Source organism: Pogona vitticeps, chromosome 5 (assembly GCF_051106095.1).
Source record: "Pogona vitticeps strain Pit_001003342236 chromosome 5, PviZW2.1, whole genome shotgun sequence".
NCBI lineage: Eukaryota > Metazoa > Chordata > Lepidosauria > Squamata > Agamidae > Pogona > Pogona vitticeps.
In genome coordinates this window covers 186,589,159-186,604,699 of record NC_135787.1, presented here as the reverse complement: position 1 = coordinate 186,604,699, position 15,541 = coordinate 186,589,159, and the positions used below count along the sequence as shown (strand labels likewise).

Sequence of the window (15,541 nt, the reverse complement as noted above, 5' to 3'; positions counted from 1 at the left end):
GGGAGAAGGGTGAAAGGGCCCCTTGATTTGATCAAACAAAATTGGGAGCAGATCACCCAGGATGACCCACAAGATGTTGTGACATACATAGACACCTTGATGAATGACCTAAAGAGAAATCTAGAGCTGGCAGCAGAAAACCTGCAAGCTCAGAAGGTCAAACAGAAAACATGGTATGACCACAAAGCTAGAGAGAGGCACTTTGACCCAGGGGAGGAAGTGCTTTGGCTTAGGCCCTGCAGAGAGAACAAACTGCAGCTCAAATGGGCAGGACCATATAGGGTCATTTCCAAGATGTCAGACCTGAACTACCTAATAGAGCAGGAGGAGAACCAAGCAAGGAGGGTGGTTCATGTGAATGCCCTAAAACCCTACTACAGAGGGGAACAGAGGGTTTTATTCGCGATAAAAGCAGCTGAGAGTGAGGAAGCTGAATTACCCTTCTGGGAGGGTAGAGGGGAAGTAAGATACAACCCAGAGGAGGTAAAGATCAGTCCTGCACTCACCCAAGACCAGCAGCAAGAACTAAAAATGCTGCTTAGTAAATATCAACAGGTGTTTTCCAACAAGCCGGGGATAGTGAAGGGAGTGATGCATCGGATCCACACAGGGGATGCACCCCCGCAGGCAGTATCCCCATACCGAGTAACGGGACCCTATAGGGACAAGGTGCGGAAGGAGCTGGACGAGATGCTTAGGGAGAACATAATCGTCCCCTCTTCTAGTCCTTGGTCCTCTCCGATAGTCCTTGTGGACAAGCCTGATGGGAGCATTAGGTTTTGTGTCGATTACAGGAAATTAAACCGTGTAACCACTCCTGATGCCTACCCAATGCCCAGGCTAGACAACCTGATTGAAACCATAGGGGGTTGTCGGTTCATCTCATCATTGGACCTGGTAAAGGGATATTGGCAATTAAGAATTGATCCCAGGGATCAAGAAAAGACTGCCTTTTGCAGCCCTTTTGGTCTCTATGAGTTTCGAGTCCTGAGCTTTGGTCTCAGAAATGCACCAGCCACATTCCAAAGGCTGATGGACCAGACCTTGGCAGGGCTCAGTGACTTTACAGTGGCCTACATTGACGACATAGGGATCTTCAGTAATACCTGGGAAGATCACCTGATACACCTGGAGTTAGTGCTGCAGAGGTTAAGTGCAGCAGGGCTAACAGTAAAGGCCAGCAAGTGTCAGCTGGGTAGCCCAGAAATAAAATACTTGGGTCACATGGTAGGGGGAGGAATGATAAAACCCCTGGAGGCCAAAATAGAAGCTGTTCGTGATTGGCCTAGACCCAACACCAAGAAAAAAGTCAAATCATTTCTTGGGTTGGTGGGCTACTACAGAAAGTTCATCCCGAGGTTTAGCGAGATTGCGGCTCCGCTGACCGATCTGACGAGGAAGAAGGCTGATGACCGCATCCCGTGGACCAGCGACTGTGAGGCGGCGTTCCAGAGGTTGAAGGAGGCGTTAATCAACTATCCTGTCCTGCGTGCTCCAGACTTCGACCGGGAGTTCATCATCTACACCGATGCGTCTAACAGCGGGGTAGGAGCAGTTCTGTGCCAGGAGGATGAGAATGGTGACCCGCATCCAGTGTCCTACCTGAGTAGGAAACTTCAAAAAGGTGAGAGACATTTGGCAACCGTGGAGAAGGAGTGTTTGGCCATAGTCTACGCGATCCAGAAGGCCAAGCCTTACATCTGGGGAAGACATTTTATTCTGTGTACTGACCATTCACCATTGCAATGGTTAAAGACAATGAAAACCCACAATAGCAAACTTATGAGGTGGGCTTTAAACCTACAGGACTATGACTTTGAAGTGAAGGTGGTCAGAGGGTCAGTGAACTGTGTTGCTGACGCCTTATCAAGAAGACCTGAAGAATGAAGACGGCGAAAGAACATGGACTATGTGTATATAATGATGACAAAAAGTAAAATGTACCTGGTTTTGAACTTGGGTTGTATGAATAAAGGTAAATGGATGTAATGTATATGGTAAATGTTTAAAATGCCTAATTGCTATGGTTTAACTTAGAATGTAAGTATGAGTAAGTATAATATGGTATGTATAACTGTTGTTGTGTATTTTACCTAGGTTGTTTTTTGGTGAAAAGCACGTTAGCTTTCCCCCTACAAAACAACTTTTAAAGAGGGGAGGTGTTACATACAGCACTGATGTTACCTGTCTGTCATGGGTTTGGAGGGAAAGTTCCATCCTATGGGGAGTGGAAGGCGGGACATCAGGAGGAGGGGCTGTACTGTATAAATATGTGATGCCTGTGTGGTGAAGTTTAGAAGATGCTGAGAGACTGAGTGACACTGGGATGTGACGAAGCAGCAGCTGGGAAGAAGAAGCTGTTGTGGAAGTCTGTGTGTCAGACAGGGTACTTCTGTGTGTCAGAGTACCAACCTGATAGGTTCAGGTGTCTGTTGGTTAGCCAGAACTGATAGGTTCAGGGTCTGTGCTTCAAGTTAAGGGTTCTGGGTGAACCAAACTGTATGCTTGTATGAGTGAGAATAAGCCACGTTACTTTATCCTATTCACCTGATTGTTTATTTTTCCCTGTGTGTATTTAAAATAAACCTTATTCTTTTATTTGTTTAAAAATCCATCCCTGGTCTGTGTGACTTCTTAAAGGGAATGGTTGGTGGCAGCTTAGTGTAACTGTGTGGCAGATCACAGTAGGTCTGGGTTTGTCACAGCCTCCTTATCTTCCCCTTCTATTTGCCAGGAGGTTATGAGACCACTGGCCATGATCTTAGTGGGGTTTTTTTTTTTGATGTTTTTTAATTTACCAGGTACAAGAAGCCAGTTAAAACCAAATTAAAGGAACAACATTAGTTTAACCTTAATTGACTGTCAATTTATTAATTCAAAAATGGAAGTTGCACTGGAGCAACTTCCCTTTTCAACAGAAAGTTAGGCCTATGCCATGGCATGCCGGCTAGGCCTTTCACTAGGTGAGTGAAATTGAGGTGCCTGTAGGTGTGGGTCTGTCAGGTAAAACTCTCAGGATAGAGAATTGCAGGACATGTAGTGCAAAATATCCAAATGGCACATCCCTAGTGGCAGTCTGCCTGCTCATTTGCTGGCAAGGAAGCAGAAATAATAAAAAGGAGTATTAGCCTCTGACAATTGTAGCTGTAAGAGGGTAAGTGGAATGTGGAAGGCCTGTGGAGAGTGTTTTACCTCAAAGTCCTCCAAAACATTAAGCCAGCACTGCCTGGGTCCTTTCACCCACAATCCCTCTCTGTACTGTAAACTATATAGGCCAGAATCTTACTGGTGTTTAGATCACTTGCCACAACTAACTGTGGGTAATTGACAAGATCCTGAGGCATGCCTTTGCTCTCTGCTTGGTCTTATGAACACCCAACTGGGCAACTGAGATGTGCCCTAACATCTCTCAATTAGCTTTAACTGGCTGAACCAAGCTGCACAAGCCGTATATGAACACCAACAGATTCCAGTCATGATAAATGTAGGGAAACCACCTGGGTAGCAATAAAGTACTAGAGAACACCACAAAGCTACAGGCCAGCATTATATTGCATTGCATGTTATTGACCTTCCTTCCAATGACTTCAAGATGGTTTGCTCAGCTCTGCTCCCCCTCCCGAATCTATAACAATTCGGCAAGGCAAATCAGGTGTAGAGAATGCCTGACAGGTCCAAAATCACTCAGCGAGTTCTATAGCTCAGTGGGTACTTGAGCTGAAATCCCTCAAGCTCCATCCATCATTCTAACCACTACATCACCCTGATTCTCTTTATTGATGCAATATTAATATGAATGTCCTGACAAAGCCACTACTGTGTATATGGTCACATTGCCTTTAATTACATATTGGAAAAGTTTGGAAAGAAATGACCAAAATAATGTTGCATATTTATGCCAATAGAAGGGCAGTGGTACAGTGCAGAGGGGTAAATTGCAAGTAATTAACAAGTCCTCACTTGAATTACTCATGACACATCCCCGGGGTGACTTGGTATGTGACTAGGAATCCAAGCAGCAAATCATCACCACTGCCTTTCCAGCAGCATACCTTTGCAACTAGATGTTTATCAATCTTTTCAAAGGAAGGAAGGAAGGAAGGAAGGAAGGGGTAGCTTATTTTCATTTAACTCAGAACTCAGCTGGATAGTCTATGCTTGCACCCATCTCTGTGGTTAAAAAGAGGACTGAGGGATTGCTAGTACTCCTGTGTGTATGGTGGGCACTAGATAGAACATCTCAGAAGTTTCTTGAAGCGCTGGGTCAGAGAAACTGAGAGAGGAGTCTCTCTCTCTCTGTGTGTGTGTGTGTGAGAGAGAGAGGGGGGGGAGAGAGAGAGAGAGAGGGAGAGAGAGGGAGGGAGGGAGAGAGGGAGAATGAATTTGTTCAGAATCTCACCGCCAGCAATAATTCACAGCAGGAAACCAGCACTCTGAGTGATTAAAATTATGACCAGTCTAAATTAGCCTCCACTAATTAAGTGAAATGCCTGTAAATTAATTAAATTCTCTTATTTGTCTGCCTCACACTTCCTCCTCATTCAACCAGGCATTTGGTTTGCACCCTGGGCTTCCGAAATATACACAGAGAGCCTGAGCATGCTGTTACTATCAGAGTAATTTACAAAATGGCTGTCACTGTTGCTGTGTGCTGTCAAGTCACTTCCAAATTACAACAAGCCTGTGAACCGATCACTCCCAAATGCTCCTGTCATTAACAGCCCTGCTTAGGTTGCGGAAAATCAAGGCCATGGCTTCAATCCATCAGAAAATGGAGAGTTAGTTGTAGCAAAACACTAAGAAGGATAGTAATTGCACCAGGGCAGTGGGCTGATGTTAGATTTATTGACAGAAGCTGTTTCTAAAGCTTAGATTGAATGGGGCAAGAGGCTGTGGTCTAAAAAAGTAACTTTTGTAAGCTCTGGTTGTAGATAAATCTTCAGTTTTGCACATAATTCTCAGCAGCAATCTTAGAGAAAGAGATACACAAAAATTATAAACCAAAAGCAAGGTTACCTTTAATCAGATCACCGCTTGACTTTGGATTGTGTACATGGACCATATGGCTTTTTTGTTTCTTGTTGTTGGGTGGAAATATAATTAACAGTGCATTAGTCAGAAAATGGTAAGGGTGATGCTCAGAAATGATAGGAAGGATTTTACAGCAAGGAGAACGAATTACTGGCTTGTCTTTCACTTTCAAGGCACACACGTGCACAGACACACATAAAAACGAAGTTCTATTGCTTTTTTTGCTTTGTTTGTGATGAAAGTTTAATGTCTGGATTCTAAACATCTGTGCTGGCTTATCTGTCTTGAACACTACTAGCATGCGATCCTGCGACACAGACGATGACTCATCACCAGATGGAAAAATATACTAGAATTCTGAGGACAAGTGACAAGTAAGGGTTTTTTGGGGGGAGGGAGGGAATCATCACCACCACCATCATCAGATTTAGCTGCAGCTCAAAATAAAACAGAAGCAAAGAAAATGGACTGCAGGTTATCAAGAGGGGTCTAAGCTTTCTTTTCTCTTTTTCAGGTTACAATCTGAAGTTTAGAAATGTAATGGAAAACAGGCAAGAGGGGAAAGGAAGGACATTGCGGATATTAGCAGAAAAGGATGCTGGAGTTGGTCAGAAGAGGGTTTCCTCGAGTAAAGTGCAAAAGGAATTCTGTCCACAGCGGCCCACCAGATGCCTCTAGGTAGCCATTGGGATTGACGTCAAGGGAACGCTCTTGTTCCCAGAGTTCTTTAGGTTGCCTATGGCCATGACAACTTGCAGCCAATGAAAACCTACACAAATTCTTGTAGGAGTAAGCCTCCATCTTGGCAATGAATAAACTGAAATTGCCAAAGATGTTGTATAACTTTTTGCTTTCAGTGATCCATCCGAATGGAGACCGCAGCTAAGAAATCAGCAGGAGACCAAAACTTGGAAGGTCATCAATGAAGGAACTATAAAAGATCGTCAAATGTAAAGATGTGTGACTAGAGACCAAGACTGCCCATAACTTTGTATTCCTGATCACCATGTATGAGTGTGAAAGCTGGATTGTAAAGAAAGCTGACGGAGGGAAAATACTTTGAAATATGGTACTGGAGGAAAGTTTTGTGGACACCGTGGATTGCCAGAAAGACAAACGAGAGGGCCCTAGATGAAATCGAGCCTGAATCCTCTCTCAGGAAACCAAAAGGACAAAACTGAAGCTGTTGTATTTTGGGTACATCATGAGAAGGCAAGACCCAGTGGAAAAGGCAATAATGTTAGGAAATGTTGAAGACAGCAGGAGAAGAGGAAGACCAAATATGAGATGGATTGGCTCCACCGCCTTGAGTTTACAAGAGTTTACAAGAGCTGAGCAAGGCTGTGGAGCACAGCATGTTTGGGAGGTGACTCGTTTATAGGGTCACCATACATCAGAGACAATTTGACAGCTTATAACAGCAACAAGCCCTGTGGAATAGTGGACTTTTCCTTGGAAAAAGATTAGTAGCTATTGATGACCTTAACCTCCATGGATCTATCCAATCCACTTTTAAAGATACCCATCTTGACAGTAATCACTGCATCTTGTGGCAGTGAATTCCACAGCCTTGCTATGTGTTGTGGGAATAAGTACCTCCTTTCACCTATCCTGAATAAAATCTCTTGATAGACGGCTTAATATATTTTAGAAGCGTGGTCGTCTCTTCCTTAACCGCTTTCCTCCGAATGAATCTGGTGCTGTGTAAATTGAGCACCCTTTCTGCGGACAGGTCGATCACATGCGGCTGGTTACACGAGCACGGAAATGTTCGCAGGAGTGCTAAATTTAGCCATTTAAAAGCAGTACAAAAGAAATCCAAGAGGCTCTTCATTTGGACTAAAATACCTTGTTCAAGGACAAGCATCAAAGCCAAGAGACAATGGAATGGGGTATTTGTTCCTTGATGGGGAAAGGCCACTAAATAGATTAATTGGAAAGCAACCTGGCGAGATTGTGAGACGGGAATGGGCGAATTCAATTCATTGTGAGCCCAAGGGAGAAATTTAACACTGCAATTGAGATTTATTGAAACCCAGCTATCTTTGGTCAAATCAAATAATTGCATGGAGTTTGTGTGTGTCATGTGTTTAAGGTCAGATTCAGCCAAAAGGTGGTTGTTGTTTTTCAACTGATGTTACAAGACTTCACTTGAACGAACAAATGAATGAACGAACAAAGGAAGGAATGACAACAACTGTATGCCATCCAATCAATTCTGACTTTTCAGGGTTTTCCAGGTATAGAATACTCAGAAATAGTTTACCCTTCCCTTCTTCTGGGGGGGGGTGGGTGCCCTGGGACTGTGCAGCATGCCCAAGGCCACCCAGGCTGGCTCTACTTACAGGAGGCATGGTGGGGAATGGAACTCCCTCCTCCAACTCTGTAGCCAGATGTCTAAATCGAAAGAGAATTGAAATTCACCTCCATTTGGTTCAAAGGAGCTTGATTTGTGCAGTTTTCTGGATTTTTAGCAAACAGAAAAATTAAATAGTCCCCACCTGCCTAAGACTCATGCTTCAAACTGAGTGTGTTACTTAAGCATTTTCATTCTCTAAAGGCTTTGTGGAATAAGGGCAAAACCTGTTCTCGGTTTTAATATCACTATCATTTTGAGAAACAGAAAGAGCACACAGATTTCCTATTATTTCTTCCCCTAATTTCTGATGGAAAACATTTGTCAAGATTTTGCAGTTACACTATATGCCATGTGACAAAGCAGGGGCGAGAGACAAATTCACATAGTTATAGCACAGATGTGAAAAAATCTATGCTTCGCTATGTATTTTGGACAACACCTTCCACAGGTCTTTATCCGTGGTGGCCATGTTGTCTAGAACTGAAGTCTGTAACATCTGGAGGGACAAGATGTCTTCTGAAAAAAGACAAAAGCTGTTCCCACAGCTTTAAATACTCAACTATCCAATAAACAGCAGCAGAGCACAGAATTCTGACTCCTGTCCTCTGAAGATCCCGGCCACAGAGACTGGCGAAACGTTAGGAAGAACAACCTTCAGAACATGGTCAAAGAGCCCAAAAAACCCACAACAACCAACTTCTAATTCTCTCTCTCTCTCTCTCTCTCTCTCTCTCTCTCTCTCTCTCTCTCTCTCTCTCTCTCTCTCTCTCTCTGCTTGCACAAATGAGGCAGTCTTGCACATGTCCACTCAAAAGTGTGTTCCTCTCAGTTTAGCAGACTTACTCCCAGGTCAGTGGGTGTGGGATCACAACTTAAAACCATTTTACTCATATGGATGCATTGCAATAAAGAAAGAAGCCATTTTACCATACTAGCTAAGCGGCAAACAACATATTACACACACAGTTTTTTGCTCCTGAGAACCCCGTTTTTCTTTCCTGAATGTACTTGAGGGTAGGGGAGGTGGTGCAGGATCAAGGCATGGGAAGGAGGGAATCCTAAGCCCCGATTCATAATTGAAGTGGGGGCAGCTGCTTTTGCACAGGGAGAGAACTCTCTCTTCCACACCTTTGGAATCATTATTTGCATCTGCTAAAATTCTATAAACACGCAGGTTTATAAAATTCAGGGGTCACAGAGGGTCGCCTTGCCCAAAGAGCTGTTCCAAACTGCTACACCCTCTTGTCCTGAAAATATGAGATGCCTCCTCCCACAGAGAACCACACTCAACTGGTTGATCATCATCACCTTAGAACTTCAGAGCTGGAAGAGAGGCTATGGATCATCAAACCCAGTCCCTCTCAGGGAGGCCCAGTGGGGAATTGAACTCTCAAACTCTGGTTCCACAGACAGAGACCTAAATCACTGAGCTAACCTGCAGGTGTTTTTTTTTAATTTAACTATGCATCCCCTCCCCCCATTCTTCTTCTTCTTCTTCTTCTTCTTCATCATCATCATCATCATCATCATCATCATCATCATCATCATCATCATCATGTGCCATCAAGTCAATTCTGACTGATGACAACCCTTTCCAGGGTTTTCCAGGTAGAGAGTAGACAGAAGTGGTTTTCCCTTCCCTTCTTCGGAGAGCACCCTAGGATGGTGCACTTTGCCCAAGGCTACACAGGTTGGCTCTTCTTGCAAGAGGCACGGTGGAGAATCCAAACTCCCAACCTCTGGCTCCACAGCCACCTATCCAGCAGGATGAGAATCTCAAAGTGCAATTTTTTTTAAAAAAACAAAAAACCCGCAGAAAAACTACATTAAAAATCCACAGATTGTGTGCATTTCTGCTGGCTGAGAAAAGGCAACTTCTTTTTAGCTATATTTCACTGAGGTTTAGGCTTAGATTCTACCCCCATCCCAACCCCACTATTATGCTTTTATTAACTTTGGATCTTTTTTAAAAAAAAATTTTTTTTTTGTTCTGGGGAAAGACTTCTATGACACTTCACACTTTCTCTGCAAACGATATTTGCAGAGAAAGTGTGAAGTGTCATAGAAGTCTTTCCCCAGAACAAAATTTGGACAGCTTCTCCACAAGCAAGTTGAAACATGTTTATGAGTCATCTGGCCTTTCTCAGCTGATTACTCCTAAACATGTCGAACCCACTTGTAAGTTCAAACATAAGCTGCAGGAAAAAATATGACATGTCATCGAACTCTTCCCTCTATGAATGACCCATAAATCAGTCCCTTACAGACAATAAATAAATAAGCAAATAAATAAACACCCTGCTGCTTACCTTTTCTTAATTATGCTAGGATTTGCTGTTACCAGCTGAGTTTTGGCCCCGACATCCTTGCTGTATTCGCTGGTGAGAGGAGGCAGGTTGCACCTGAAAGGAACACAACCAATGCAAGACATTTTAACTTCTTTGTCTGTATGCATTTTGTTCACTTTTGCATCATTTTTAAAAGAAAACCAAATCACAGTTCATACATTCAACGTCCCTGGCCAGCAACAAAGACCAAGGCAGCCAAATAGTTACTAGAAGATGCCAACTTAGGGTGTGATCCTATAGAAATAAATTATCATTTGGTTCACTCGTGTAGTGGTCCAGTGTGATGTATTTCCCAAGTACCACGTTCGTTCGTTTAGTCGTTTAGTCATGTCCGACTCTTCGTGACCCATGGACCAGAGCACGCCAGGCCCTCCTATCTTCCACTGCCTCCCAGAGTTGTGTCAAATTCATGTTGGTTGCTTCGCAGACACTGTCCAGCCATCTCATCCTCGGTCGTCCCCTTCTCCTCTTGCCCTCACACTTTCCTAACATCAAGGTTTTTTCCCAAGTACCACAACTTGTGGGAAATATTGGAAGGGACAATAATGGTAGGAAAAGTTGAAGGCAGCAGTAAAAGATTGTAAAATATGAGATTGACTGATTCCACAAAGGAAGCCACTGCCTTGAGTTTACAAGAGCTAAGCAGCACTGGTAATGACAGGAAATTCTGGAGGTTGCTCATTGATAGGGTCATCTATGAAGCTGGAGATGACTTGACTATACATAGCAACAACACAAAACCTCACAAATAACAACAGATAGGATCCAATGGATCATAAAGAAGGCTGACCACCAAAGAATTGATGCTTTTGAATTGTGGTGCTGGAGGAGACTCTTGAGGGTCCCCTGGACTGCAAGGAAATCAAGCCTGAGTGCTCATTGGAAGGACAGATCCTGAAGCTGAGGCTCCAATACTTGGGCCATCTCACAAGAAGGGAAAACTCCCAGGAAAAGACCCTGATGTTGGGAAAGTGTGAAGGCAAGAGGAGAAGGGGATGACAGAGGAGAAGATGGTTGGACAGTGTCATCGAAGTGACCAACATGAATTTGACCAAACTCCGGGAGGCAGTGGAAGACAGGAAGGCCTGTTGTGCTCTGGTCCATGGGGTCACGAAGAGTCGGACACAACTTAATGACTAAACAACAACAACAAGGATCCAATGGGCCATTCTCAGACCTTGGGAACAGTTGTTTTGGACTAACAACTCCCAGAATCTCATTGCTGGGATCCAGAGAAAGGCCTCTCCTGAAGATTTAAAAAACTGAGCAGGCTCAGAAAGGGAGAGGTGTTCCTTGAGATTACTTGAACCCAACTCATTTAGGGCTTTAGGGATTAGAGCTAGCACTCTGAATTGTGCCATAAACAGATTGGCAACCAGTGGGGCTGTTGTAATGGTGGGGGGGTTATCCCTGTGACCAGTCCCGGTCAGCAATCTGGCTGTAGCATTTTGGGCCTGCTGAAGTTTCCTGGCACTTTCCAGACACGAGCGAGAAAGGCCAGGAGGGGACAGAACTGTGATAATAAAATGCTTCAAATAAAGTAAATAAATGACCTGCCTTTTCAGGAGGCATGTAGCCATGTCAGTATTGATGGACCACAACTGCTAGCAACCCTCGCTACCATCTGTCATTGAGGGGGACTTCAAATCTACCAATCTGACAGTCAACGTATTCCCCATCCCCTTATCTGAACGAAGGTCTTTCCTCCCTTTGAAACATTTAATTACTGGTCTTGAAATATAGTTTTTCAAGGAATGCAAGTATTATTTCCTCCCACTTAAGGAGGAGTTGTGTTTTGTTTTTCTCCCTAAGAAGCCTCTCCGTGCAACAAAAGCAGAGTGAGAAGAAATTGACTCAGCAAACAGATGGCAGCTCGGCAAGAAACCAGTTGCTCAGCCAAGACCCTTGGCTTCGAGACAAGGAAGCAGGAACAACATGGTGACATGCAGCGCCCATATGTATAGCACTGAACACAAGAAGCCCTTCTGTTGGTCTCTGAAGACGGAGAAATCAGATTTGGAAGCAGGGGAAACAGGACGTCCCCATGTCTATCATTTGCAGTCACAAGGTGCCAACCAGCAGCCCCTATATGTATGTACGTAGACACACAAATAATACACCTTTTCTATCTGTCCAACCCACAAGCTCTGCTCAGGAGAGGCAAAGAAGCAAACAGAGGTGGGCTGCTGTCCTGGAAAGCTCAGGAACAGCAGGGCCTAGTGGTTCCAGTTTCATAGGAATTCGCTGTGGCTTTTTGTTCAGACTTGACTATATGTTGTGTGTCCCACAGATTCAGCACCTTGGACACCTTCTGCAAAAAGCAGACTAAAACCTAGCTTTGCCTCCCTTTGAAACCTGAGTGACTGGCCTCCACCCGCTGTCCATTGACTCAGTTCAAAGGACTGATTTCCCAGGATCCCAAGTCACACAAAAGGGCACCTATGGATAACCCAGATTCATCATGCTCTATGTGTAAGGAGGGTGATGAAACCAGAAATCAAAGGGAGCAGGACTAGAGCACTCTGGTCTACCAATAATGCATAAAGCAGGGAGTCCTGATGCCTGAACAGACCTCGTCGCATTTAGTCTCGACTGTCTCCTGCTCCTTCTAAAGAGATATATAATGAGAAAATAGGAGACAGGACCTTCACTGTTTTTCTCTACACCTATAAATCATTGTGAAAAAGAAAAGAGAAATAGCTACACTTGGTTAATCACAAACAAGAAAAAAAAACCACTAAGATGCCTTGAAAAGCCACATGTCTCAAAAAGTCTCCTCTTACCGCATGACAAAGTCGGCTTGGTCTATTTGTCTCCCACAGTGGCTCTTCTTCAGAATCCCACCGTTTCCTACCACAGAGCATTTCCTCAACGGCAGCTGGAATGGGGTTGCCTGGGAACAGAAAAGAAGGATCGCTTTGAACATGAGTCACGAGGGAGCATCACTAGGAGAACGGCTGCCCTTTGGAATTTGGGGTGAAATGCTCAGATAGCGCAACGGAGCAAGCGGATGGGGGTGGGTTGGGGAGAGAGTTGGGCTACTACCTAGGACTAAAAGACTTAAGTCCTTTCTGTTCTCTATAAAGTCAGGTGGTACAATGAAGATGATCGACTAAGACTCTGGAGAATAGGGTTCGAATCCCCGCTCAGCCATGGAAACTCACTGGGGGAGCAGAACTGGTAAAAACCACTCCTTAAATATCTCACTTACCTTGAAAGCCGTTAGGGTCACTATAAGTCAGTTCTAACTTGACACAACAATAAAATCAGTTAGCTTGTTTATATTTTCCTATCTAAAAATCAGGTGGCATCCAGATCACCATCATTGTTTCAATTCAATTTCAATTTATTGTCATTGAACGTATATACACTGTATACACATACAATGAAATTCTCAAAGAACACTCAGAGGCCAGACCAAAAAAGACACACACACACCCTCGTAACAAACCCTAAGTCCCAAAACCCCACCCAAGAACTCATATTATCCACACAACATACAACACAACAGACCAAGTAATAGTAATACAGTCCAACAACTCACTGCTGATGATTCTTAAGTTCCTTATTAAGTGCAATTACAGCTCTAAGATTATAGCAATAAGCTCTATAGTGATGATGTGTCTTCGCGCCAACCCTGTTTGGGATCTTTTTTGCTGTCATGCTGAAGCGCACCTTTGGAACTGCAACAGAAGGTGTCTATCTCTGGACTAGATTTTTAGCATGTACATTACTGAAACAGTGACGTCTACGTTGGCTTGGGCATGTCGTGATGGTTGGATTCCAAAAGATCTCCTGTATGAAGAATTAGTGCAGGGAAATCACCCCAGAGGGAGATCACAGCTGCGATACAAGGACATCTGCAAGCAGGATCTGAAGGCCTTAGGAATGGACCTCAACAGATTGGGAAACCCTGACATCTGAGCGTTCAGCCTGGAGGCAGGTATTGCATCACGGCCTCTCCCAATTTGAAGAGACACTTGTCCAGCAGGCTGAGGCAAAGAGGCACTCCCGAAAGCAACAAAATCAGGGAGCTAGACGGGGTACAGATTGTATTGGTCTTCAGTGTGGAAGAGATTGTCACTCTTGAATTGGTCTTCTCAGCCACACTAGATGCTGTTCCAAGCCCTCCATACAGAGCACGTTGTCATAGTCTCTCGAGACTGAAGGATGCCTAATCTTGCTCTAAGATTAAAACTGTTCAAAAAGCGTGTCATCCAAGTTTTAATCGCTCTGTTTCTTTTGCCAGAAGGCAACATCACCACCACCACCAGAATAATTCACGGTTACTTTTCTACTGCAAATAGTATTTTGTCTGTCCATGATTTGAATTCTCTGTTTAATTCCATTCCAGTAAATTGTGTTGGGAGAAAATAATAGCTCACCTGGAAACTCACCCACCCCAATGATATTCCTTAATAGCATTTATGTTTGAACACATTATCTCAATAAGACTTACCATGACCCACTGTCACTGTATTTTGTTCGATATAGGAGACACTACATTGACCAATGAAGTCTAAAATTCAAATTCCCTATAAGGATGCGGCTAGTGAATCTCTCCCTCTCTCTCTCTTTCTCTCTCTCTCTCTCTCTCTCTCTCTCTCTGTGTATAGAGGAGTGTCAACAAATTTGATGTGAGTTTCAGTCCGAACCTGAAAGGACCTACCTAAGGAGCTGAACTTATTTGGGAGATGGGGATGGTTTCTGTAAAGTTCACACTAAAACCCAGAGTGGATTCCCTGCCCCTGTAAATTCAGAGCTTCCCCTGACAACTTTATTGAAGGGGGGAAGGTTACAAAAACGTTATTATTTCCATACCGCAAGTGGGGAGTGTGGCTTCGAGAAGAAAGGCTTCATCGAAATTCACCTCATTCATATGTAGCTATGATGGGAATGGAAGTTTCCTTAATTTGCACTCAAGCTTAACAGTGACACACCATTTAACAGCCTGTAGCAAACCTGCATTTTCACTTAACAAATGTTTCCTTTGGAACTAGACAATATTGTATGGAAAATGGAAAAAAATGTTTATGCTTTTACAACAAAGTCTGTTTAACATCCGAGATGCTTCCTTGCCTTGGATGGTTTAAAATTCTATCTGGCATCAGAGAATATAAATATGCTCTGAGTTATTTAGCAAGCAGCTTCCTTTAGAAAATGTTACGACAGTGACTAAGATGCTAACCTATTCTTTCTCGGCTGGTAAATGATCATCAGAACACATCTACATCTATGCAATAATCAGGATAATGAGTAATAATATCCATGTGTTGTTAATTTAACTTATGGTGACCCTTTTTTTCTGGGTTTTCCAGACAGAGAATATTTCTGAAGTTTAATGCGTTCCAAATCAGCTGAAAACTCACTGTTTAGCGAAGTCTTCCCATAGCCGGCAGCCATTTTCGCGCCCTCGGTAAGCGAGGGGAGGGCGCGAAAACGCTGCGCGCGGCCATTTCGGCTGTTCCGGCAGCCATTTTGGACCTGCCAAACAGCTGATCCACGGGTCGCAAAGCGAAGGTCGGTAAGCGAAACGCTTACCGACCTTCGTTATGCGAGTTTCGCCCATTGGAGCCATCAGTAAGCAATCGCATTAGCGATTGCGGAAACCACATCGCTATGCGATTTCGTCGTTATACGGTGCGCTCGTTAAGCGAGGCACCACTGTAGGACTAACAATCTAGTCAAAGCAATAATGCGTAACCATCTATCTAAAAAATCACAGGCAGGTAGCAAGTTGATTGCGGGAAGGCCTGTCTGAAGAAAGAGGTATTTTCCTGCTTGTAGAAGGACAGCAAAGATG

At 43.8% G+C, this 15,541-nt stretch overlaps 1 protein-coding gene across 1 annotated transcript in view; it reads right to left on the bottom strand.

Annotated features, from left to right (window-relative positions):
* Positions 1-15,541, bottom strand: part of ST8SIA1 (ST8 alpha-N-acetyl-neuraminide alpha-2,8-sialyltransferase 1) — a 103,620-nt gene that overhangs the window by 41,211 nt on the left and 46,868 nt on the right. Inside the window, exons 3-4 of the mRNA XM_072999698.2 lie at positions 12,522-12,631; positions 9,700-9,792 (exon numbers count right to left, since the gene is read on the bottom strand). Of these exons, the coding sequence (XP_072855799.2) occupies positions 9,700-9,792; positions 12,522-12,631 (203 nt within the window). The remainder of the gene's footprint in view (positions 1-9,699; positions 9,793-12,521; positions 12,632-15,541) is intronic.